This window comes from Suillus subalutaceus, assembly GCF_016647625.1.
Source record: "Suillus subalutaceus strain FC151 chromosome Unknown DFJ58scaffold_213, whole genome shotgun sequence".
In the NCBI taxonomy this organism is placed as follows: domain Eukaryota; kingdom Fungi; phylum Basidiomycota; class Agaricomycetes; order Boletales; family Suillaceae; genus Suillus; species Suillus subalutaceus.
In genome coordinates this window covers 1,313-26,329 of record NW_024540462.1, presented here as the reverse complement: position 1 = coordinate 26,329, position 25,017 = coordinate 1,313, and the positions used below count along the sequence as shown (strand labels likewise).

At 48.5% G+C, this 25,017-nt stretch overlaps 7 protein-coding genes across 7 annotated transcripts; 2 read left to right on the top strand and 5 right to left on the bottom strand.

Moving 5' to 3' along the window:
* The first annotated feature begins 1,586 nt into the window (after nucleotides 1-1,586).
* Nucleotides 1,587-6,421, top strand: DFJ58DRAFT_867358 (CHAT domain-containing protein). The gene is made up of 16 exons (XM_041394208.1): nucleotides 1,587-1,790; nucleotides 1,845-1,856; nucleotides 1,907-2,044; nucleotides 2,090-2,131; nucleotides 2,187-2,333; nucleotides 2,687-2,722; nucleotides 2,771-2,836; nucleotides 2,892-3,007; nucleotides 3,070-3,209; nucleotides 3,264-3,361; nucleotides 3,416-4,069; nucleotides 4,259-4,467; nucleotides 4,549-5,009; nucleotides 5,057-5,730; nucleotides 5,792-5,942; nucleotides 5,985-6,421. Exons 1-16 carry the CDS (start codon nucleotides 1,605-1,607, stop codon nucleotides 6,290-6,292), a joined length of 3,438 nt encoding a protein of 1,145 aa, XP_041236589.1. The 5' UTR covers nucleotides 1,587-1,604; the 3' UTR covers nucleotides 6,293-6,421.
* Nucleotides 6,422-7,784: 1,363 nt separating this feature from the next.
* DFJ58DRAFT_609805 (glycoside hydrolase superfamily) lies at nucleotides 7,785-8,124 on the bottom strand (the record flags this gene model as incomplete). Its single annotated transcript, XM_041380864.1, has 3 exons — nucleotides 7,785-7,841; nucleotides 7,887-7,997; nucleotides 8,050-8,124. Coding segments are annotated over 3 exons (243 nt in total), but the record flags the coding sequence as incomplete, so codon positions are not given.
* Nucleotides 8,125-8,795: 671 nt separating this feature from the next.
* Nucleotides 8,796-9,514, top strand: DFJ58DRAFT_735415 (uncharacterized protein; the record flags this gene model as incomplete). The annotated part of the gene is made up of 3 exons (XM_041386630.1): nucleotides 8,796-8,843; nucleotides 8,900-9,217; nucleotides 9,278-9,514. The coding sequence occupies 3 exons, from the start codon at nucleotides 8,796-8,798 to the stop codon at nucleotides 9,512-9,514; spliced, it is 603 nt and encodes a 200-aa protein (XP_041236587.1).
* Nucleotides 9,515-9,713: 199 nt separating this feature from the next.
* DFJ58DRAFT_867350 (RecF/RecN/SMC N terminal domain-containing protein) lies at nucleotides 9,714-11,705 on the bottom strand (the record flags this gene model as incomplete). Its single annotated transcript, XM_041394207.1, has 11 exons — nucleotides 9,714-9,857; nucleotides 9,907-10,198; nucleotides 10,249-10,316; nucleotides 10,368-10,441; nucleotides 10,489-10,684; nucleotides 10,840-11,069; nucleotides 11,121-11,141; nucleotides 11,215-11,268; nucleotides 11,320-11,423; nucleotides 11,480-11,589; nucleotides 11,662-11,705. 11 exons carry the CDS (start codon nucleotides 11,703-11,705, stop codon nucleotides 9,794-9,796), a joined length of 1,257 nt encoding a protein of 418 aa, XP_041236586.1. The 3' UTR covers nucleotides 9,714-9,793.
* A 1,598-nt stretch (nucleotides 11,706-13,303) lies between these two features.
* Nucleotides 13,304-14,123, bottom strand: DFJ58DRAFT_847309 (uncharacterized protein; the record flags this gene model as incomplete). The annotated part of the gene is made up of 4 exons (XM_041393440.1): nucleotides 13,304-13,489; nucleotides 13,539-13,644; nucleotides 13,713-13,854; nucleotides 14,102-14,123. The coding sequence occupies 4 exons, from the start codon at nucleotides 14,121-14,123 to the stop codon at nucleotides 13,304-13,306; spliced, it is 456 nt and encodes a 151-aa protein (XP_041236585.1).
* Nucleotides 14,124-17,064: 2,941 nt separating this feature from the next.
* On the bottom strand, nucleotides 17,065-17,734 carry DFJ58DRAFT_613903 (uncharacterized protein; the record flags this gene model as incomplete). The annotated part of the gene is made up of 3 exons (XM_041380927.1): nucleotides 17,065-17,242; nucleotides 17,290-17,621; nucleotides 17,669-17,734. Coding segments are annotated over 3 exons (576 nt in total), but the record flags the coding sequence as incomplete, so codon positions are not given.
* A 3,804-nt stretch (nucleotides 17,735-21,538) lies between these two features.
* DFJ58DRAFT_847307 (uncharacterized protein) lies at nucleotides 21,539-24,065 on the bottom strand (the record flags this gene model as incomplete). The annotated part of the gene is made up of 12 exons (XM_041393439.1): nucleotides 21,539-21,792; nucleotides 21,841-21,877; nucleotides 22,033-22,235; nucleotides 22,441-22,554; nucleotides 22,631-22,739; nucleotides 22,828-22,876; nucleotides 22,916-23,137; nucleotides 23,159-23,259; nucleotides 23,547-23,622; nucleotides 23,714-23,829; nucleotides 23,872-23,941; nucleotides 24,031-24,065. 12 exons carry the CDS (start codon nucleotides 24,063-24,065, stop codon nucleotides 21,539-21,541), a joined length of 1,386 nt encoding a protein of 461 aa, XP_041236583.1.
* Between the last annotated feature and the right edge of the window lie 952 nt (nucleotides 24,066-25,017).

Genomic DNA, 25,017 nt, shown 5'->3' with positions numbered 1-25,017 from the left:
CTGCACTGTGTAGACGGGTCCGACTCATGTCTCCATGGCTTCCAAAATGTATCCCCTTGCATCCGCTTGTGATAATGCGGTTGCCACTTCCCAGTTCTTGGCTGCTATCTATTCTGTATGTCCGCATATCGTGCTTCTGGTGTCAAGTAGCTACTCGTGTAAGTTGTTCGAACGGATGCATATAGCTTACTGCAATATAACCTCTTCATCCTGTAGACTCCCAAGATCTACACGTGCACCAGATGCAGCCGTGGCATTTCATTGTACAGGCTTGGAATCTCCTCACCGTCGTCACCCGAATCGAAACTCCCAACAATAACACCATCGCCTTGATCCCACTACTTGCCAGTTTTACATGCAAAGGCACCCGCCATAACATTCAGATCGAAGGCGCCACCACCGCAGCAACTAAGATGATTCTGCAGTCCAAGTTGCTGTTGACCGTGCCGTCCGGGAACTAAATGACTCCACGTTCATTTCTGCTCCATCAATCTGAGGTGTCTGCCAGATCATCGTTTCAGTTGTTGAGAGGTCTGTAACGATTGCTAGCATCTCGACTCGCGAGCTTATCGCCAAGGACTTCACGGCAGAGCCTAGTGATAAGAAGTTGCGCAAGTCTGGGTGCCTGACGGCGCAGAAACTTGCTGGGAGTCTCGCACTGGTCAGCTGTTAGGAACCCTTGAAAAGCAATCTCGGAGGTCACTTGCGTTTTTCTTTGGTCGACCACGGGTTCAATGGTGTAAGTGGTTGGCACACCTGGGATGCTGGATGATTGCTTACAACGTTCCAGCAAATGATATACGAGCAAGTCCTGACCATTTTCGTGCAAGACAATGTGGATGTTGCCTGTACAGCGATTGAAAAGCTGCTATGGAACGAGCAGTGACACATGTGGACGAGGCCTTTGCCGCTTCATATGAGGCTTGTCATCGCTAGCGTGAGGTATTTTGCTTGATATATATCACTAGACTGCAGCTGACCTCTACCTTCCAACATCATCGCAGCGGACGGGCATTTTGGGATCCTGCAGCTCCGCCCTCAAACTTCCCCGCTAGTCTTCCGGATCCTCTGCGCATCAAACCGACAGGACTGCAGCCCCATCAAGCGGCGGTCTATGAGGATTTCGTTATGTTCGTTATCAACGCTTCAACGTGGCTCATTTCATTTCAACCTACTTGGCTGCTCTTCCGACCCAACTGCACCTCTCCACGTTGTCTCATTTCGTGTCACTCACACCAGTATCCAGCCTAAACAGTCTCTTGAAAGCCCTACACAAACCTTAATGCACAGAAGCTTACGGACTTCCTGCTACGAATGACGGGAAGGACGACGACGAATCAAGACCTTGTGAGAGTCTACTTGGTTGGGAGTGGACGTCCATAAGTGACTTAAACTTTGAAATAGACTAGGCTCGTTATCTTCTTCCTCCCATTCACTTTGAATAACTCACACAATCATCTAGAATATGATGATCCACGTCGCTGAGTCAACAGTTGGTCATCGATGTGCAACGTGTTTCATCCATAATGCAGAACATGCAGCGTGCATGCTTGATTATATCAAAGCATCACCATTACTGTGACCAGTCAGACCAATTGTTCACGATGGACACTCGTGCATTGAACCATATTCTCACCCATAGTAGCGATTACCAGAAGTCCGGTATAATCTTGCTAGAATTTTGGGCGAAGGTGGGTGCCAGTGTGTCTACTGTTATCTCAGAGTGTCTGAAGTGGTCTCGGGTACAATTCACTTCCACTCATGGCGGTCTCAGGGGCTCAACGTCGTCAGTAGGTATGTTTTAACGTGCATCTCAACGTCACGATGCTGACGCCATGTCTCAGAGAAGGACCATGGTATGATTCGCATTTGTTTGCTTTGAACCAATCGACCATGCATTCCGAAGAACCCTGCCTTTGGACCCGCTCAGATCTGTGCACTAACGGACATCTTCATCAGGAAATTGATCAAGCATTCAAACTTTGTCTCGCTGACGTCCAAGCGCTCCGATCGGAAGCCACGTTTCATGAACCTCTTTCGAGGGGTGGAGAAATATCCATAAGTGGTCGATGTACTGAACGCTGTCCAGGTCGAACTGAACGACACTGATGTCATATTATTCAATTTCAACGTAAGTCCCAGAACCAGTGTACCGTCTACCTTTGTAAATTTAACCTAGACATCAGAAGCGAAAATTATTGTCTCAATCCGACCGGGTCAACGGCGCTGATTTCCACCCTCGTGACCTAACAGGTCTGTACAACAGTTCCGTCAACACCTACAACCACGAAACTGGCGCACTTGTCAAGACTCTCGAGGTCTCTTTTGTCCTTGTACGCTGCGTTCAGTTCATTCCCCAAAGAAACTGGTTTGTTGCTGGCCAGCTGCACGTCTTTAACCCAATATACACGAGAAGGTCGTCGCGTTCGAGGCCCACCCTGATTATGCACCCAACCGCGAGCGTTGTGCTCACTGGGAGTGATGACATGACCATCAAAGCTTGGGATTGGGACAAGCAGTGGAAATGTATTCAGATGCGTTGATTTAGTCTACTTTCAGACTCATTGAACCCCCGCCAGGTCTATGAAGGCCATACGCACTACATCATGAACATGACTTTCAACCCCAAAGACTAGAAGTCGGACCGACCGCACCATGCCCGCCGCGGCTGACTCGTACTCTCCAGCTCTGTCAAATATTTGAGTCATACGTGGAAGATGAGGTTAGTACTGAGTACCTCTTATGTACGCGCCCGTTCACGTCACTCCAGCGCAAACACATCTCTGTTACATTACAGAGTCAGTTGACGTGCTCTATTGAGGTTCTTGGACAGTTGGTACTATTGTATCCACTATTATATCAGCGCAAAGAATCTTCAAGTCCCTTCGAAGCGCATACCCGCAGGCATCTACATATCCATCAATATCGACCCGAAGAGACATTGGAAATCAACCATCAAAATTCTATCATCTGACAAATCCGTAGCGTGGGGTGATACTGTGACTCTGTATGTTTTAATCTACAATTCGACTTCTGGACGTGATTTGAGAACTGATATTCGGTTTCAAGATCATCACATGCATCACCTGCATTCTCAGTGGAGATCAGGGCATCCTATGAGGTTGACCAAATGCTAGGCAGTGGAGAGGTCATCGGGAAACTCCAAAAGTCGTGGGACGAGCTACTCGGTCATGGAGATGAACCCTTCGGTGAGTGACTTTCTCCTCATTCATCATGATTACATCCAAACTGACATCTCGTAGCACTGTCCTTCCCACCCGTTCGTGGTGTCCACCCTTCCCTCACGCTGAAGGCCGCCATTGTACATACTTGCGACGATCAGGACGGCGCACTGTCTTATGTGAGTGATGCTGGTATCTGTTGTTAGCGTTTACTGACGGCCCGCCAACTGTAGTCCCTCATAGACTCCGAGATTGCTCGAGACACAGATATGGGCCACGCACAATTTGCCAAATACGTGACACTCAAGAGACCCTTTCACCTGTGCCGTGCCGTGGAGCATTTTCAGCTGGTTCTGGACCAGCGTCCGGTCGATCATCCTGACCATGCAGGGGCTCTCACCAACCTCGCGTATGCCCGCCTTGAAAGCTATATCCAAGGCTATCTTCAAGATATTGAGACCACCACTTCCCGCTTTCGCGAAACCCTTGCATTGCGTCCCCAGGGTCACCCTGATCACGCATCAACCCTCTATAATCTCATCACCGCATTGAATTCGCGCTACCGGAAGGAGCATACCGCTGTCCACATTCACGAATCCGCAGAGCTATGCTGCAAGCTACTGCCCATTTGTCCAGAGGGCTCCTACCTTCGTAGCAACAGCATAGACAGTGTAGTCGATTATGTGTTCAGCGAATACAACAATCTCCCAATCGACACATCTGATGAAAGCATCCACCTTCGACGAAATGTACTCGAGCTCTATCCTGTGGGCCAACAACTTCGTCCTAGGGCCCTTCACTTACTTGCACGGGCAATAGGAGCCAGATTCACTCAGCGTGGCAGCGTTGATGATATAGACGAGACTATACAACTTCGTCATGAAGCTGTTTCCCTGTGCCCCGAGGACATCCTTTCCATACCAACAACCTCACCAGCTTAGCCACATCACTCGTGGTCCGCTTCAAGCACCAAGGCAAACCTAATGACCTCGATGAAACCATATCTTTGCACGAAGAAACGTTGCGCCTGTGCTCTGTTGGGCATGAATCTCGTGATTGCTCATTGCACGACCTAGGGACCGCCCTCGTCACCCGTTTTCACGCACGTGGCGACAGTGACGATATTACCCGAGCTATTAACCTCTATCGCGAGGCACTGGCATTGCGCCCACGTAGACCGTGCCGCCGCGCTTAGCAACCTTGCTCTTGCGCTCAATATCAAATATAACAAATTTCATGTCATCAAGGATCTTAACGAGGCCATCGGTATCGCGAATCCTTTCGGGTGATGACCATCCAGAGACTCAGAGTACTGTGGAGCTAGAACTCATCAAAATTTGAGCGCCGCACTCTGCTTTCGTTTCAGGCACACTCGGAAGAACACAGATGTTGAGGAGGCCATCAATCTCTGTCAAGAATCATTGGTGGCTTTATCTTCACTGCACCCGGACATGTTTTCAGTTACTCGCGGCTGCAGATGGCCTATTTATCTTATTAAGAAGTCAGTCCTCGTGATTTGTCACTCGCTGTTGAGAACTTCAGACTGGCATCACGGCACCCCACTAGGATTCCCAGATCGCATCCATCTGACACATAATTGGACCATCGCAATATTGGAGCAGCATGATCATCGATCTGCACTAGAGGCCTACTCAACGTTTTTCGAGCTTCTGGATGCTCATTTGTCGACACGATCATCGGCAACTTCACGGCGCAAAGCTGCCGCTAACATCCGTTATTCCAGAACACTACCTGTAGATGTGCCATCCGCTGGGACAATTTGCGACAAGCAGTGGAACTCGTGGAGCAGGGCCGTAGCCATCAATGGTCACTAGCCTCTCGACTCAAGACTCCTGTTGAAGACCTCGAGTCAGCACATCCGAAACTGGCGCACAATTATTTAGAGCTGAGCGGGCATGTCTCCAATGCCGCACAGAACTCTGCACCGATCACTGACACAGCTGCTGCTGATCGGGCAGCAACCGAGTACAGGAAACTTACGGAACGGTGGGAGGCTGCAGTAGCTGAAATCCGGAATCTTCAAGCTTTCTCGCGGTTCCTGCTCCCGCCGTCATATGCTGACTTGCAAGCGGCTGCACGTCATGGCCCAGTCATCATCCTCATTGCCCGTAAATACTCGTGCAGCGCTATCATTGTCCCGACGTCAGGAGAGCCCCATCACACTCCCTTACCGTCTGTCACTCTCGCAGATCTAAATAATCTCAAGGTTCGCTTCACCAAGGCAATACGATACACATCTATCATAGGCCCAAAAGTGCCGCGGAACGATTTAATAGTCCTCTTGCGGACAGTATGGGACGAGACCATGCTACCCATTGTCAACGTCCTCCAGCACAACCTGAAACTAAAATTTCGTTCTCGAATCTGGTTGTGTCCAACTGCGGTATTTACTTCCATTCCTCTGCACGCAGCTCACCCGTTTCGAACGAAGGCAGATAACTCTAACCTGGAGCCATGCCTGGAGGATCTTTACATCTGCTCTTACACGCCGACACTTTCGGCATTGATCCAGACGGATGATGAAGCCGTGTGTGCCTTCGTCCTTCGTGGCGATCGGACATGGCCAACCGGATGCTGGGAAAGGCAAGGCACTATTGGCTGTCGACGGCGAGCTCAAGCTTGTCCATAAGCTCGTCCCTGCGATAGCCACCCGTACAATTATTTTTGGTAAGGTAGCCACACGCGTAGGCGCGCTCGAAGCTTTGCAGGAGAACACCTGGGTGCACCTCGCTTGTCATGGTAAGCAGGACCTTACAATTCCCATTTCGTCATGGTAAGCAGGACCTTACAATTCCCATTTCGTCATGGGAGATGAACCTCTGACGTTGCTCGATATCATGAAGAGAGACATTCCGCACGTCGAGTTCGCCTTCTTGTCCGCTTGTCATACCGCCGTTGGCGATGAGGAGATGCCCGACGAAGTCATTCATCTTGCTGCTGGCCTCCAGCTTTCAGGGTTCAAGAGCATCGTTGGCACGCTGTGGGAAGTTAACGATGCTGTCGCGAAACACGTCGTCGAAGCTTTCTACAGGAATATGTTCAAACATTTGAAGGATTGTGGTGCCATGGACTGTACGAAGGCAGCCTGAGCACTCAACCGTGCTACACAAGCTGTGAAGACGAAAGTGCCGCTCGAGCAGAGGATGGTTTCATTCATATTGGTGTGTAGTTCTACGTCGTAGTATTATTGCTGTCGTCTGGTACATATTTACAAGTTGCATTTGCATTCCTCTTTCATCCTGTTGTCAAGATGAGTCTGATGTTCTTGCCCTCCAGCTATCTCGTTTTCTTATACTCATGATTTTGCAATATCCTTGCATATGCCAAACTGACACTCTTTGATACACACGGGGTAAACTGTGTCAGCGTAATGTCTTGTATTCACCCACCAGCACCCTCAAGTTGATTGCCACGCGGCATAGAAGGCTTGCTGGCGCCTTAAGAACGCGTTTGATGAGACCCAACTCAATGTGTGCATGTGCAGGACGCGGGACTCGCCGCGCAGTACAAGATACAAGCCGAGCATCTTCGGGAGATGGTTCTGAGTCTCGAAATCATACTGGGTCCAGGTCCAGCAAAGCGTACGTATCGCCTTTGTCGCTGCATTCAGGCGGATTTTGATGTTCATGGCTCGACAGCACCCCCGCAGGGGTAGGATGCCTCGAAGAAGCATATTTCGCTCTGTTTTGCCACCAACTGTCCGCTTTCCCGTGAAACCATAGTAAGTAGCAAAACTAACCTGGAGGTCTTCGCCAATGCATTTGATACCATGTTACATCCAAAGATTCGCTTGCGATTGACCCGCATGTTTTCGAGAATAATTTCGGTAAGGCAAACGTTTCCCGTACATATCACCACTCTGACATACCCTGTCGATCTTTAGACCTAGACATCATGGTCGAACTAGTCAAGTTTTGCAGGAGGTTGGCTCAGACATCTCCCTTGAAAGGAGGAGAGGGTAGGCATTGATTTCACACCTCGTGGAACAGAGTCGCAGACTCGAATTGCATTTCAGATATTCATCCCGGACCAGACTGTCAAGATGATGCCGCCATCGCAGGTTCTGTCATGATTTGATTCATCAAGTGAAGTAAAATTGATCACCTGGATTTAGAATGGATTCGCAACGATGTCACCACAACCTTTCGTGAGTTCTCCCGGCATGTCTGCATACACGACAGCGCTAGATCATTATGCTAGATCATTACAGAGGATTTTTCTATACGGGTTGGGGTTTTGAAAGGGTTATTTTAGGAGCTTCCGCGCATTATCAATATCCGAGCAAACCAAAAATCATACCTACGCTGTGGGCTATCATTGTATGGCATGGCCCAGTCACCATTGAGTGTGATTCCGATCTGGCCACCCTGCACGGCCTTGAACTCCTCGCGATAAAGCTTGACTGCATATGTGTGCGATAAAATGACGCTGTGGCCGACTCTGTGGGGTGAAATCAACTTCCTCGGTCACTTGATCGTCCTGGCGCGAAGACGCCCCTTCCATGCCCAAGAATTGAGACGCACCATGGCTCGTTCACTGTCAGCCTAAAGGCGCATGGTTGATGAAATGACCGAATACCCGATTACTGTGGAGTACACACCAGTGCTTGACTCGGTCTCCGAAAGCCTGGAAGCAGACCTAGTAGCCATGTTTTTGCTCATTTCAAACTATACGTATAATTACAGGACAACTCGCCTTAGCATAGCGGACATAGTCCTGAACAATCTCGTCCTTGTTTAACCACCCGCCATATCTGTCATGCAGGGCCTGGGGAAGGTCCCAGTGGTATAGAGTCTGAGAAAGCATAGTGAGAACGTGCTGAAGGAGGCGCGGATGTTCTACATACAACAAATGGGATTATGTCATGTTCCAGCAGTGCATTGATGAAATTGGAGTAGAAGGCTATACCCTTAGGATTAACGCCGTGGGTCGTTGCGGCCACCGAGCCGTCTTGCAGTGTAGTTGCCTTGTTGCATCCTATACAAGATGTTTCAAGATCATAACAGGTCACGAAAAACGCGTTTACGTACACGGGCAGAGAGTGCATTATTCAATGCAAGACTAGCAGCATTGTGGGTATGGATTTGAGAATTCTCGTTGCGGAGCTCACCTGATAACATCAACATATAAACTGGCTGTGAGAAGTCTGAGCATGCTAAAGGCTAATGAACAAAAGAGTGATTGAACGTACGTAGTTCTCCCTAGTAGCGCTCTCAAGTTGCTGAGTAGCAGTTTGACGCGTTGCAGCATGTTGTAAAGGCAGGCATTAGCTTAGAATGAAGTCTTGAAATTTGAAAAGTGGCCTATGGCCGTCTACCTGGTGATAGGGTATTATGTATATTCGCCAGGGAAAGTAAATGTGGACTAACGTCTCCTGCGAAATATTGTTCTGAACGTCTTTCTCTTCGCGACGGTCTTTGAACATTTGCGTGAGACTTTCCGTGCCACCCATGCCGCTGCAGATGCAAGCGCCAACTTCAGAGGGGTGGTAGTAGTTATATAGTTCGTAGGAATCGGTTATTCCTGGAAGACATGTACAAAGCCTCAGCAGTGCAGAAAAGGGCCCAGAGAGTGGCGCGATCTGTTTGAGTGATGTCCAGTGGGAATTTTACCAGGCTCCTACCCACCGCAGCTGGAGAGGTTCGAGGACGGTACCATGGGAATACTGATGTAACGCAACACTCAAGATATAGCAGATCGTCCTCGAACCTCTCCAGCTGCGGTGGGTAGGAGCCTGGAATTTTACCAGCAATGAGGCGACTGAATTTGAACGCCTTGGGGACAAATACGCGCGTACGCTTCTTGAACTTGACGAACCACTGGTCACTTTCTCCGGTCCATATGCCGCATTTGTCGCCATGCTCATACTTGAACTTCTCGGCCTCAGATTGTGCGACTTAGATTGCTTCCAAACCATGAACAAGCTCGATCTCTTGGTTGAAGACTTTCTTCTTGGGATTATAGCCGCGGAACAACTCGGGCTCTGCGGGGAGATCGAAAACTGTCTGATAAAGGTTGGGACGTGACTAACTAATCATCCGCACACCAGCATGCTCAAAATCTCCTTCTCGTAGCAGCTTCTGACGTCCTTGTCGTCGATGAGCTCGCCAGTCTTACCCATCGAAGTGCTTCATGTAACCCATAAGCTAGGCCATCTCGATCCAGCCCTCAATCGTGGACACGCCTCGTGCCTCCATTTCCCAACGAGTTCGCGAACTACCCCAAGGACCGACTTCAGCGAATCCAGTGACGACGACAACCTTCTCCAGATTGATGATGCCATGGAGTTTCTCGAGATCATGCAGGGATAAAGTAGGCTCCAGGGCAGGGAATTAAAATGTGAAGTTTGCTCGTGGGACCACATTGACGGTTTGCAGGACCACGCGAAGTAGAGGCAACAAGTGTACCCTCAGCAGTAGCCATGGGGATATGGACAAGCTCGCCGTCGATGTTCGTAGTTGTGCATGGGGATATCCGAGTACTCAAAGCCGCCCAAAAACTCCATGCACAGTCCAAGTTATCAAAAATCAAAGGAGTGATATGCATGAGATTTTGATGCGTGTAATTCAACCAGGATCTGGACGAGAGCGCTAGGACGGCTGGGTTCCCTGAATTTGAACACGAACCAGTCTGACTGGCCGATTCCCAAGGAACCTGATTGAAAACAGTTAGCCACGATTCTCCGATTGGCGAAACAACTCACCGAGTCCGAGTGTCAGTTAGTTGCCCATTGATAGGATCAAATACGGTTCGCAGGGAGAACACAATTTTGGAGACCAATGTTAACAAACTAGATGCTTGTAGGATTTGGTGCATGGTCTCCAACCCCATTTGTCGGAGCTTGATGTTGGTGCTTGTCTCTGGGATGTCGGATGATGCGGGTACTATCTGTGTAAATAGAACTTCGAGAATGCGGCGTTGAACTTTGGGCTGCAGATCTCCAACAAATGGCATGTTACGCGGGACCATAATAAGAATTTCGTCGAGGACGCGTGCTGCCTGCACTTATATTGACTGCAGCGCTGACGAAAGTCTCGTGATCCACAGAAGATGATATGTAGGCGAGTTCCATGCGACATTGGGTGCGCGATAGATGAGGCGATGGATGTGAAGCTACGGCACGTGAGAAAAAGAACGGGAATTGACTTGAGATGAACGACTTACTTGGTCCAGTCGATGACTTGCTGGTCGGTGTTATTATCGCCGTTGTTGCTTGGGAACGCATTAGAGTACACACGCTGGATAAAGTCAGCTTAACCCTGATCGAAGGAGGTCGGAGACTCACAAGATCAGCACCGTGAAGAGCGAGTTGACCTCCACAGTCTTGAGCATTCACGCCAATCTGAGTCTGGTCAATGAAACCAGCGAATCTGGATGTACTCCAACATGCGGAGTAACTGAACGCTCTGAAGGGTACCATTGGGAACGAGACGAGTGCTGTGGCCAGGCTTCGTGCACCAGCAGCGCCATGCAACCTCCTCCTGCTCAGTAAAAACAAGAAAATAAAAAATTGTAATTATGAGCGATTAATGCGTGCAGTGTTAGCAAGAGACTCACTGTCGATGTGGTTCACCATTGAGGTGTGGCATGCGGAATTCTGGTTCTCGGTGGTAGAGTTACAGATGTTGTAACCAACCTGAGGGCCACGATAGCGACATCCACAATGTCATCGCCAACAACTCGAATCTCGTTGAGTCTGTTAGTAAATGCTTCCTTGGCACCGGGAGCGGCACCAAGGACACGCCAATAGTCAACGACTAGTTCGTGTCCTCCAGGGGCGCGCTGGCCTTCAGGAACGGTCTTGAGCGTGCCAGTCAGCTCAACTGATGCCTCTAGCTGTAATGTTACAGCATCATATGTTTTGTTCTGAGGCACAAATCAGATCTAAAGACCAAAACTGTGAGCTGCAAGATTTACCGCATTCCCAGTAAGAACAGCCTGCAGATATCCTGTCCCGTCCCGCAGGACAATAAACATGATTTCTTGCTGATCGCGCCGCCTGTGAACCCACCCAGATACCCGGACGCGCTGCCCGCGAAGGGGACTCCAGTTTTACGATCTTGGACTGTATGATTTGGAAATAAGCAGGATATTTATGATTTATCAACATGATTACCTTGACAGATTGAGGGAGGGATGGATCTTCAGTAAGCACAATGTTTTTGCTGTCCTGGAGCCTTCGTTCGTGTTTCTCTGCCTTCTCTTTTGCTTCTCTCTCTTCTGCTTGCGCTTTTAGTCGTTTCTTCTCAAGTCCCTGAGCGTCCTCTACTGCGCACTCTTTACACCAAGCACAAAAGAGATTACATCCATGAGATTTGATTTTCCAGCGCCATTGGGACCGATAACGGAGGTGAAGTTCTTGCAGGGTCCGATCACTTGGTGGCCCCTGGAAAGGAATGGGTAGAGCCGGTGATTAGATATATGAATTAGTTTTTGACAAGGTATTACATGGGCACACCGATACGACTTGAAATCGCTCACTTCTACGTGGATGAGAGGCATCTTGACCAAGCCAACTCGAAATATTGGTCTTACTGGCAGTTGCTTACCCTAAGTGGCACTGACGCGACTCTGTCACAAACACGCCTGTCACACTTTCGGACAGACGGTAGCGGACGATTACTGAGAAGAATTGAGTTTAATGGCTATACAAGAAGTGTATGCGCACCTATAAGTCAAAGGGCGAAGGCACTGGCCAAAACGCAAGGTCAAATAGTGATGCGTAGTGGCGACGACGAAAGATATGAATACAGGCAGACATTGTGATGTGCGAAAATAAACATTAAAAATTGACAGAAAGGGAACCAGAACCCAAGTCAAAGTGTACTATGTCGCAGTCCTCAATGAGACTGCGGGCGTCCAATGCTAATGGCAGAGCTTTCCTTATAGTGGCGCGATAAGACGTCACACTGCATGGTCTGCAGATGGTACATCGGACAGAGAAATCATGAGGCGTCAGAACCCCCATGCACGTCCCGGTCAATATTCCAGAGATGGAGATGCATACGCGTGGCGAGGATAGCGAGAATAAAGACCTGGAACCTGTAAATGTGTTTGTGGGTGTCGTTAGTAGGAATTTGCAGCAGAATTCGAAGGTGCATACTCTTCAAAGGAGTAGTAATCAGTACTAGAGACAACACAATGCCCACCGTAGAAGAATTCGATTGCGTTGGGGTAGTCGATTCTCCGAGAGACGGTATTGGACTCGGCGACCGTAATCCCCCCCGAACAGATGGCAGCTTGACGCTATTTGAGGAAACTGGTGAGATTTGAGGCCCGGGGGTGTCTGGTTTAATCGTGACGGGGTCAATATCTGCGACTGAGATTCAATAGTGTGGTGTCTTCACTCATGCAGAGCACTTTCTTCCGCCCGGAGCACTTTGAATATTGGAAATGATCGTGACCGTTATGGTGCACGATGTGTTGGTGGATACGGGGCTGGACCTGGCGTTGAGCAATGATGACGGGCCTGTGCGTGCTGCTTCCCGAGTTTCCGCGCGGTCGGTGACCATTACCGGAGGGACCTGCGTGAGGTGTTTGCGAACGAAGATGTTGTGAAGAATATGAGCGGTGAAGGTTTTGCGAACTGGGTGCGCGTTGAAGTGAATGGGTTGGAGGCTGATTCAGAAAGTGCAGGTTTTGCGAACTGCTTGTGCAGTGAAGTGAATGGTTTGAAGGCTGGGTGGGTGGCGCGAAACGAAGCTGCTGCGAGGTGGTGCGCCGAATGGTCTGAGGCATGGCAGATGTCGAATGGGAATGTTGGTGATTCCCGTGTCTGTGGGACTGAACTAGTGTGATTGTGATTGTTCCTGGATGACGATTGAATATTGGATGGCTTTGAAATGAATTGCGAAACGGGCATAGGTGGAGGACGTGGTGCATGGCGAGGCATTAAAGAGTGAGGTGGTGCCAGAGGCATATAGGGAGACGGGGGTGGTCGGGTTGCATGGGGAATTGGTGGGGGAGGTGCGCGTCCGCGAGTAGGAAAGTGTCAGCTTCAATTGCTCCTCTTCAAACTGAGACCTGCACACACATGTTAGTCCGTCCCTCACCCTCAAAACCGCGAAAAAGAAAACTCACTGGCGCATCAGCCTCGCAAACTACTGATCAAATCCAAGTTGCGCCTGACTCTCCTCCTCGGCGACTTTCAACTGATGCTCCTCGTACTCCCGAACATTCCCGATGCCGATCTGGGAGCAAAACGAGGCAAAACGCCGTCTTCGGCTGGGTTGATCAGATCGGAGTTTTGCAATTTGCGAGGAGAGTTTTGAGTGTGAGGTTTGAGCCTGAAATTCCAGTCAGATACCTCTGGGTCTGCTACACAGTCGCGCGAACCTTTTTGAGCTCAGAAGAGAGCTTCTTGGGGAAGGAAAAGACGAGAAAGGTGAACCATAGAGCGACGTGTGACGGCGGCGGATAGTTGTAGGGAGTAGGGATCAGACTAGTGGATCCTGAATGTCAAAATTAGCCACATGAGCATATCGTAATGGAAGAAACATCGCCACTCACTTTTTGATGTACTCCTCAAGTTTGGCAACGTACTCAATTTCTACTACCGGGTACGGCTCAACGAGGCGCAGGAGGTTCTGCTGGAGAAGGGTGTCGTAAAGCGCTGCATGATGCGAGCGAATGGTGGGGTCCGACGAGAGCTCTATGTAGCGATAACAAGACAGCGATGTGTTGCGTGAACTGAGCATAACATACCGTGTTTGAAGGTTCCGGTTATGATGCCCAAGCGCTATGATACGCATGCTTTCGATCTCGCGAAGCTGAGCATATTGCACCGCGAGCTTGATAGAGAGGAGTGACGCCGGCTGTTAGGGATGGAGTTGAAGTAATTAAGAAGCGTGCAGACTACACGGTAAATGTTGAGCATGTGTGAACAGAGGGACACTCACTGGGCTTGGCGGATGAAGACATGAATGATCTCGAGAGCGTTATGACTTGCTCTAAGTCACTGGGCCATCTGTGTCTGGAGTAGTAAGTGCGAGACGCTGATGCAAGCCTGTTGCTTACAAAATCGAACCACGTGATCATTCAGTTTTCCTTATGCTATTACAAGTTCTGAGTGCGCGTTATATGTCTGTTCCTGCATCAGGTAAACGACCCGAAAACGATAAATAATTAGAAGCCTTTATCTGATCTAAAATATGCACAATAACCATCAAAATTGTACCCCTCATGAGCAAGCTTTGAATACTTGGACTTAGTTGGATCGAAACCGTCAAATGTATAATCGTGACAGTTCAGTCACCAGTTTATCACCAAAATGGCACATATTGCCATATTAAGTTGCCGAGACCAACCACCATCGCCTACTCAAGGACCAGCTGCAATATACTACAATCCTGTCTTACCCTGGTAGTGGCATGTAGCCTTTAACTGCTTTTGCTTCATCTGCAACCTCCGAACTAACGACAGTGTCAGATAAACGTTTATATAGTTGGACTGTGCTGGACTATAACGTACGATGGTCCAACAGCGCTGAGCGTATCCAATGCAGTATCGAGCTCTGCCGATGCGGTTGCCTTATGCAAGTAGAGCTTGTCATTGTACCCTCGACAATAACTCCCTCAGCGCTGACCTCAGGCACGTGGTTACAATCCCTGCTTGCATTGCTCCAACCTGCCAAGTGCACAATCTGGGTGACGAGCGGCAGTGGATTACCATCTTCCTGAACCCCGGCGAGCTTCAATAAGTGTTTGCATGATGAGATTTATATTTCATGCCCCACAACATATAAATTAATGACAATGTTGGATAAGCTTCTATATGGTTGGACTATGCTGGACTATAACGTACGATAGTCCAACAGTGCCGAGCGTATCCAATGCAGTATCGAGCTCTGCCAATGCGGGAGCCTTATGCAAGTAGAGTTTGTCATTGTACCCTCGACAATAACCCCCTCAGCGCTGACCTACATATTTGGTGCGTCGGGCCCACCCCTGCAAGCGTCACCCCTATAATCTAGACCTTCACGCGGAAGTCACATCCGCGCATCTAACCTGATTATAGAAATTCAGTCCTCAACATGCCTTTGGGACTATGTATGCAAGCCCAGTAATGCAAGAAATCGCAAGAAATCTTTGTGGTATCCAAGTCGCTGGTAAGTGGTCAGCTTTACAGCCTAGATTATCACTCACAGAAACACTTGTTCAGACCAACTCAAACGGATGATACAATGCCTCACGATTTGCAGTGTGATCAGACCTTGGTTCATTTCCTTGTCGCTCTGCCGTTCGAGGTTTTCACTCCCTCCGTCGTCGCTGCAATAATCAGGTTAGGTGCGCGGATATGACTTCTGCGTGAAGGTCTACTGAAGAGTGGGTCTCGAGCGACAGTCATTGCACTGTAATTCTCATATCGCTCTTGACCTTTGAATTCTAGGTATGGGCTTGACGCTCCGGGTTGCAGTGTCAGAAAGAGATTGGAGCGTGATCAAGGCAAAAATGGTCGATGCCAACAGGTTGTGCGGGCTGGTGAGTGTCAGTCTTGGACTCTATCCGAGAATGTCTCAACAATGGAACTAGGAAAGGTGGTCTCCGTGTTGTCAATGTTTATAACAATCGTTCACGCCTCCGCTAGCAAAACAGAAAAGCGAGCGAGGAACAAGAAAAGGTGAATGCTAAAGTGCAACATATCCGGACCATCCACGCGGGTCGTGAACCTTTTTGAGCTCGGGATAGAGCTTCTTGAGCTCCCGCTCGACGTACTTTAGCTCCTCTCTGATACCGTTGTACCAGGATTTGCAGGTGCTTGAGTAAAGAACAATGAGACTATTGTAATGCCACCGATAACAAGAACGTACCAGATCATCTCTTACAACAGCTACAGCACTCTCTAGTCGTGTAATCTCGGCGATGACGTTTTCGTCTGCCTTGCCCCTCGGTTTCGAGCGATTCAATTCCTGAAGTTGCCACAAGATTGTCACGAAGACGTGTAAGGCCTGCAGATAAATGAGTGTGAGACGCCATGGTTGGTAAGCTGCCTACCTTGCACGTCCTTCTCCTCCCACTTCTTTCCTCCCCCGTGCGTACTGCTCTCACCAGTAATAAGCCCCTTGTGGATAGCAGTGCCCTCCGATGTAACAGCTGCCCAAATCTTAACATGATGTCCACTCCCAGCACACATACCTCGCCACATCCACGGTATCACATACAAGTGCACTCCCACACGCATGGAGCATTGCACGCTCTACGGCAGGCTCATACTGGATCACATCCGCAGCGAGACATGCGCCTCTAGCAAATGAGCGGAACTTGTTGTTGACTGGCTTGGTGCTGATCGTGTCAAGCGGGAGGAAAGTTGCTTGACTGGCGCCCTGAGTGCGCGTGTACTACAATGTTTTGACATAATGTAGAAAGACAAAGACAGAAGGCAGAGAAACGCACGTCGATGCATTCAATAGCAGTTTTTCTTCGTCCACAACGACAGTGTCAATATTGCGCCCAACGAATCAATAGCATGTCTAGCTTGGTTGATCTGTTCCCTGGAACGCTGCTTTTGCTCCTTCTTTGAAGAAGTTTTGGCTACGCTCCTGCGAATTTCGTGGGGATCAAGGACTGTGTTTATTTCGAGCTTTGCGCAGGCTAGTCTTGCCCATGCCTTCGAGGGCTGGTACAAAATTAAACAAAGATAAACGTCAGACGTGCTGCCTCGATATCAAAATGGGTTAAATTGCGAAGGTGCAGAAGGGGATGAATCTAAGCGGCATGGTAAAGAACTTGTAGTAAGCAGTAGTTGGGTCTACGTAGCATACAAAAAAGTAAGTCAGGAAAACTGTGTAGCTTGACTGCGATGTCAGTCCATCACATATGAATCTCAAGATGACGAGGGAAGTGTACCGCCGGCGGTTTTTTTTGGACCACCTAGGAGGCCGGTTTTCCAAAGCACGCAGGGAATCGGCGGGGGTAAAAAACACATTGCCGATGCGCCCCGGTGTGATACCTCGAGCAGAAACTCCTGGTGTTGCTTTCCACTCTCCAACCGCATGATATAAATCACCTGAAAGAAAAATTAAGACATCCCCAGGGCGATACCTTAGGTCATTTAGCACGTTTCTAGCAATGTAAATTTGAAAACCTACTGAAGTTTGAGATTTAAATCTGGCAAATAACACTCGCCACCACTGAAGCTCCCAAGACAGAATATGGCAGTAGGCCCACCATCCAGGCCATCGCGATGCGGAAGAACCTGTAACTTCCACACAATGGCCCTCCCTAGCCATGGTCCAGGATCGTCTTCAACCCATACACCTGCTTCGAAGGCCGCTCGGTACCTTTCGTAGTATGCAGGCCATGATACTTTAAACATTTCTTCCAAGCTCAGGGCAAGCGGCCGAGTGTACGCAAGGTACCATTGCACTGCTTGCGTAACTTGGGCGTTCCTTATCATGTCCGCTGAAGGCTTCAAAGGACTCTGAAAAATCTTCAATACAGTTAAGCTATTCAAGAAAGTGAAAATACCTTGCTGGTATGATGGCCCTGCATGTGCCACGCATGTACGAGGTGAGTCACACCGGTGCGCTCCGATGATTCGTATTCATCGGCAAACCTATAGGTAAGCCCATCATGATCAAAATCCCACTCTCCCTCCTCTTGCGTGCATTCATCTGCTGTTTCATCCGGCCTTCGCCGGTATCTCATAAGGAAGTCCTCGAAATCATGACGACCATCCTTCTGCGATTTTTCTGGGTGGCAGAAATGGTGCAGGACCTGCGTCGCAAACAAAGCATCGTCGAGCAAATCATCCTACAACTGTATAAGCACTATGTTAGCCGAAATTAAAAAATAACATACCTCGATACCGTCAATCAAAACTTTGTGGCCTGCAGCAGCGGCCGCTTCAATGGCCGCTAGTGTGCGACCCATTACACCTGGCGCCTTGGGACCGCTGGGATATATTGGCGCTTTCTAAGAGCAAACGTATGAGTGCCGCGGCTGGCAACCGTGAGTGAGGCACTTACCTTACCGACTCTGCGCTGGCCTGCAGATCGGCGCTCAATGCGCTTTGCGAAGTACGCCGCCAACAGTTGGCCTTTTTCATCGCAAAATTTCGCAGAACAAGCGTCGGACTCCCAATTCACCATGGTATCGATGGTCGTTTGCGCTTTTATTTTACCTTCATTAGATGGTTTGGGACGAGATGACAAGATGTCGATGTCGGCGCCCAAGATGCGGTAGGTCGGTGCGTGTATCTTCCATAGCTGCATATTAAATCGAATATTGCGTAGAAATCGTTTTTCGCGCCCGACAGACCATGTGCGCACGAGTGCTGTGTCGTCAAGGGCAGGGAGAGGAACCGCTGCCGCTTTCAGAATGCGACTCTTCGCTGCACCTCGTAGTTGAGCAGCATGTCGAGCAACTTCGCCAGAGTCGGTGATAGCAGTCGATGTAGATTGCTACGATGCTCAACTTAGCAGAAGAGGTCAGCGTTAGAGACTCGCAGGACGTACTTTATAGCTTTTGAGCTGGTGGTGGCGGGCGCGCGTCTTCACCATCGCCAAGTAGAATGACCTTGAAGGAGCGAAAACAACTTCTGGGGTTGTGAGGATGTTATGAAGGGATCACCACTTGAAATAGTGCTCGCATGTTGCGTATATCCGTATTTACCGCGATGTCCGCCTCTTGATCGAATGTAATGAGTCACACGGTGTTTCAATCGAAGTTTCAGGCGAGCGATTAAGTTTAAGCCCAGTGAAAATATAAGATCATCGTACTATTACGCGTAGAACTACGGAAATCAAAATTTGTGAATATTTGTTACTTCAAGGAATTCTATTTACCTTGATCAGATGCTTCGAACACTGACAACCGCTACATGGGCGCGAGTAGCCGATGTGATTCGCTCGAAATCGAGGGGCCTGAGTCTTGTACCGGAGTCATGTGAACGTCCTGCACAGTAAGCGTGGCGTCCATTATTCGATAGCGGCACAGGCGCAATGAAATGAGTGATCAGAGGATATCATGGCTCTCAGTACCTTGCGCTCAAAGGAAACCAGCGCGTTTCCACCCCTTTTGGATATTGTAATGTCGCGCACATCGTTCACGACGGGCGTCAGTAAAAAATATTTGAAAAGATGAAGGTAACTCACCTTTCGAACGCTTTAGTCTCCATATTGAAAACTGTGTTATATGAAGTCAATCGGATGATCTATGGATCACCTATTATGCATTTTTCAACCCTAGTGGTGCGGCTTGGATGCAACCCATTAGGTGCTGCAAGAAGTGGACGCACACCCAGCAGCTGCTGACCATCAGGAGTCGCAGCCACATTGCGCAACGGGATGCGACCGAAGTGATACGAATCAAGAACCTTGAAATATATTCAGTGGGGATTTTGCTGACGCTGAGCGATTTAATCACCCTTCCTTGAGCGTCCTAAAGAAAGTGTTCGCGATTTATCAGTGCGTACGCTAATGATGACAGTTGCGCTGACCAGCTTGAAAACATCGCTACTTTTCGACGGAGAAGAATTGCGCTGTTGTAAAGCATCAGCAACGTCCAATCAGACAGGACGATAAAACTACTCACCCTCGCTGGCTGTTGGGCAGCCATGGAATAGATGATACAGTGGGCAACGACTTAGATCGGCATGGCTCGAACCTGAAGACAGACCGACGCACTCACATCCTGCGAACAATGGGCAATCAGCGTGGCTCAAGTTCGGAGGAGAATCGACACGCTCACAGCAATGTCGATCACCAGGGCCCGAGCTCGAAAGAGGATCAACACCCTCACAATCTGCGAACAGTGGGTAAGGACCTCGATCAGCATGGCTCGAGTTCGAAGGATGATCTACGCGCTCACAGGCTGCGAATGGTAGGCAACGACTTTGATCAGCATGGTTCGAGCTCGAATGAGGATCGACGCACTCACGTTCTGGGAACAGCAGGGCGACGACTTCAATCGGCATGGCTCAAGCTGAGAAGGCGCTGACAATGTTTCATGAATGGCCATATTTCCTGAACGCGAGAGAACCCGTCATAAATCTTAATATCTTAGTAAAAACACAGGACTGTTAAATCGCTTACCAACAGATGAGGAACCAAAGACTGAGGATCAATACCCTCACAAGCTGTGAACAGAGCTGGCTGCTAGCGCAGTAGAGGTTGACGTTCTTCGGCTCCTTGATCATGGAGAACTGACGCCAGAAGAACCCCAGCTTGAGGAAACAGCAAGAAACATATACGCGCCTGCGCCGGATGCCAGGTTCCCGTATAATGAATCTCACCTGTTGGTAGTTGAGCTTAACGGTCAGCAGATCCCAGCTGGCGCTTACCCTGCCATAGGTACGAGCGAAAGACAGATCCAACGAAGGGCGCAGAAAACATGTGTCATGGGCAACGTTAATCACGTTGGATCGCCTTGGACTACGTCAGCATCATCCAAATAACACAATCGAGCATCACAGATTCGCAGGCAAGCCCTTCAGCAAGATCGACTGCCAACAGTGGATGGCATCTTCCATTATGCAATGCAGCTTTCCGCCGCAATAGACAAACTTCTTTGAGGCCAAACTTCTATTGCGGGTACTCCAAGGATACTCCGGTCGGAAATTGCGTAATTTGGAATAGGTTCGATCATATGGGTTCATTAGCGGTTTGCTGATGATGGACACAACTCCTAAGCCTACTCTATCAAAATCCAAGACCGAGGCTAGTCCTCCTGCAAATGACAACAAATTGCGATCTGACAGGCATGTTCACGATCCCTATTCATCATTGAATGAATCTGCAAGTGCATAACCATTCGCTGCATCATCAAGAAAAAACATGATGATGCCCTCTCGGACTAGGAAGGCAACGAAGTCTATGTGCGTCGCGATCAGATTCGTTAAGTGCGACATATGTGGACACACGTGCCTTTGAACCTTGCACGATTGGGCATACTGAGGAGAATGTCAGACAGGTCTACAATAGGGTATTCTGTGGTGGTGGTCGCAACACAAGTACAATTCCGATAGGTGGAAAAGCGGAGTGACGATGTGTAGCTTCGTTCTGTATTCGCTATCATCAGAAAAATCTGAGGGTCGTGATCGGCCAACTCACGTAGAATGAGATACAGGCCTGGAAGATCACAGTTTGTGTGGGACATGTAGGATACGCTGCTGATGGAGGCAAAGGTTATGAGTTGGACTGAGTCCAGAGGTTGGGTCACTCAACTATGCCGAGTCCTGGATGATGTGAACCGAGTGTGACATTTTGCAGCACGATCGAAAGTATATCATATAATGTATTTGGCCGGTTTGTACAGTCTCAATGGAACTTGCGCGACGGCGAATATTCCGACGCGGTTCGTGTTTTGACGTTCTCGGCGGGCCAAATTAGGGCGATTTCATCGCATCGATCGTGTAAGGAGGTGTATCGGACAGTTTTGACACTTCTCATCGAACATGGGCCGGCCGTACGTCATACAGTCATCTTCTGTATTAGAGATATATGTTCCCTCAATGCCGCCCTGTAGAGGTTCAGGACAGGTTGAGGCCAAGCGCAGGGCAATTTGAGACCCAAAATGGGCTTCAGGAAGCCTAACCAACGTTCTTCTTGCTACCTCCTGCAGGATGCGCTTGGCACGTGGGGTGTAAGGTTCTATATTATATGGCCGTTCGCAACTGAGGTTGAGATGTTAAAACTTACGTGATTTGGAAGCCCGCCGTGCTGGCGGCGGGAAACACTAAACGAGTCGGTCAAGGATTAACAGAACGAAACTGTGAATTTCGGAATGTAGTACAAATGGGCAGATGATAGTAGCCTGTGGGCAAGAGACCCTGAGTCTGATCTCAAGACTCAGTAAGACGAAACGTAGTGGTATATATGGGGAATATTCACGTGACTGTTGATGTAGTAAGCATCCTCGGAGTCCGAACCAAGCGTCTTGTTGAATTCATCTAGCGCGTCTGAGTTTTGCACTTCGCTGGCGGCCAGCCAGACGTCTGCTTCTGGTCGGCACCCGCGCCATCGAACGAGATACTGCCATCCGCGTCCACATTGTCGGCGGTCTAGAATATGCTCTATCTCCCATTCTTTGGCACCTGTATTTGTGATGACTGGTCCCGGTCTTTCAGTTCTTGGGACGGATAGAGAGAGGTGTCGTTGGGTACATGTCGTTTCAACTCGGAAGCATGAAAGGTGGGGTGTATGTTAGTATGTTAGTATGTGTTAGTAGGTCAACTTCGTCTATCACGGTTGCAAATCTGACCGTACTACCATATGGGCCACGATATTGTTAGGCTCTACCTTGATCGAGCGGCCGGGTTAGTCGGAACTCCTTAGCAAACTCTACATAATCACGTTCAGGCTTCTCACATGACTCCGCATGGACATCGGCAAGCGACTTGCGAATCAGGGGATCTAATCAAGCAGATCTCAACTAAGTTCGACGACGGGCTCGAGCGACATTGACGCCGATATAGTAAATGATACATACATGCGAAGTTTGTGTTTACTGCCTTGCCATTAAGCAAATGTACATAAGAGGTGTTCACAACGACCAAAGGCAAAATTGTCGAGGGATTCAACTCAACAAACCCACAAATCTAACGAAGCAACAACATCTGATGAAAGTTCGGTACGTGGTTTTCGAGGATCGTTTTGTCCACTCCACTCCAAATACTAAATACTGACATCATCACATCCTTCGTCTAGCACCGACCCGGTGGCAAAGCTGATCGGTCTTTAAGGACAAGTTAAGGATCTCGGTGAGTCCACGAACATGTGTAATGAGTATCCTGGAATACGACTAAGATTGCAACAAGCGCTTGAAGGATTCCCGTAGCCATAACCCTGCTCCCTCGAATATCGAGGTAGATTCTCAAATTTGCCCTTCAGTTTCTGTGCTCTCACTAAATTTTGGTGGTCATGCAGGTTCAGGCGGCTCCGTCTGGCGTGGAAGTGGAGGTTAATACCCAATTGGCACTTCAGGATGCTCAAGAGGCTGAAAAGCACATGCATTCACTTTCGGGACCTGAGATAATTGTGGATTCTGTTCTTCAAGGCACCCAAGAGGATCTCGATGTTGTTGACAATTTCGATGACACATATCTCCAATATTCGACTCTGTTATCGGAGAGATTGCGGATGTATGCAGGCCTCCTCTCGATCAGAACCGAACTAATCTAGTTCCACAGGTTCATCCATATGCAAAGATAGCACTGGGTGCGTTATCTCGTGCAGCCAAAGTATGTTTTCATTTATATGGTCATTTCAGAAATAGGTTTCAAACTTGTGAAAAAATTTCTTTTCATGGGCTGGTACATATCATGGAGGGTACTTCTAGGAATGATATGAGCCAACAATTAAAGAAATCGGCGGTTGGGTTGTGGAGATATGGCCAAAATACTGACTTTTTGGGTCCACCACCATATGTCACCAATATTGATCTCCAGGTGGTCCAGGATCATCACCAATCGATTCCTACACCTAAAAAACCCTAGGACAGGCCTTTACAGTATCGGTCTTAAGTTAAATTCAAGCACAGCAAAATATAGGAGGTAGGAGGGGGGAGGAGGACCTTGTATATCTCAAGAATGCGATTTTTTCTGGGAAATCTGGCTCGACCATCGTGTTCAGATGGATCAAGAACCCCCAGGAAAAATGCTTTTGGAGCACTGGCAAGTCATGGGAAGTCTGTAAAAATCGATCTTTGTGGGGGGTATGAGGCAAACTGACATATTTCAATTCAAACAGGCTAGAAATAATCTGGGACCATCTCCAATCGATTCCTGTGATCATAAAAACACTAGGAACATCCTTTGATATATCAGTATTCACATAATATGAAGATATATGAGATAGGAGGGGGAGGGGGATCTTGCATATCTCAAGAACATGATTTTTTCTGGGAAATCTGGCTTGACCATCATGTTCAGAGGGTTCAATAACCCCCAGGAAGGATGCTCCTGAAGGACTGACAAGTCATGGGAAGCCTAGAAAAATCGATCTTTGTGGGGGGGGGCATCAGGCAAACTGACACATCACAATTCACATGGGCCCGGATGACTCTGAGACCATCTCCAATCACTTAATATGATACAAAAACACTAGGAACATCCTTTTATACATCAGTATCGACATGGAATCCTATCTATTGGAGTCGAGCATCTATGGTGACCATAGATGTTCCTGGAGGGAACATCTTAATTTGGTTAGTAAAGGGAACAAAGGAACACCAAGACTAATATTCTGTGGGAAAAGAGGGAACACTATGTCTTTATTTGGTTAAGACAGTGGGAACGCAGGAACATCATGTGTCATTATCTGTGGGAAAGAGGGAACACTATGTCTTTATTTGGTTAGGACAGTGGGAACACTGTGGGAAAGAGGGAACACAGGAACATTTATTGGGAACACTCCGTGGGAAGAGGGAACATAGGAACATCATTTGTCATAATCTATGGGAAAGAGGGAACACATTCTTTCTCTGACCTTTAACTCACCACTTGTATTTTCGCATTTTTCACAACCTAGGTGCCTTTAATTCATTATACCCTTGCTTTCATATCATTATAGCATATCTTCACAACATATATGAACCCATCCCAGCCCTTATTTGACCTCCTAGAGCGCCCTATATCAATTCCTGTACTATACCAACATCAAAAATAAAACAGGTTCACCTTTTTATACCTCAACCTGGAAAGCTGGCATGCATGCACATATCTCACCATGGGGAGACTACTGGAGAGCCCCACTGAACTGCTTGTAATGTGGGCATCCTGATAGACAACTTCATCATTATATGTCAAGGTCCAGACTAGGTTCATGGAAGATATATAGCTGGACAGCAGAGCGACATTGAAAGTTTGCTTTTAATGT

Excerpts from the sequence above, each read along its gene's own strand:
- DFJ58DRAFT_867358 (XM_041394208.1), top strand. The coding sequence starts at position 1,605 with ATGGACACTCGTGCATTGAACCATATTCTCACCCATAGTAGCGATTAC. Across the intron at positions 4,070-4,258 it reads TACAACTTCGTCATGAAGCT|GGACCGCCCTCGTCACCCGT; the intron begins GTTTCCCTGTGC and ends TGCACGACCTAG. Across the intron at positions 4,468-4,548 it reads GGTATCGCGAATCCTTTCGG|GCACACTCGGAAGAACACAG; the intron begins GTGATGACCATC and ends CTTTCGTTTCAG.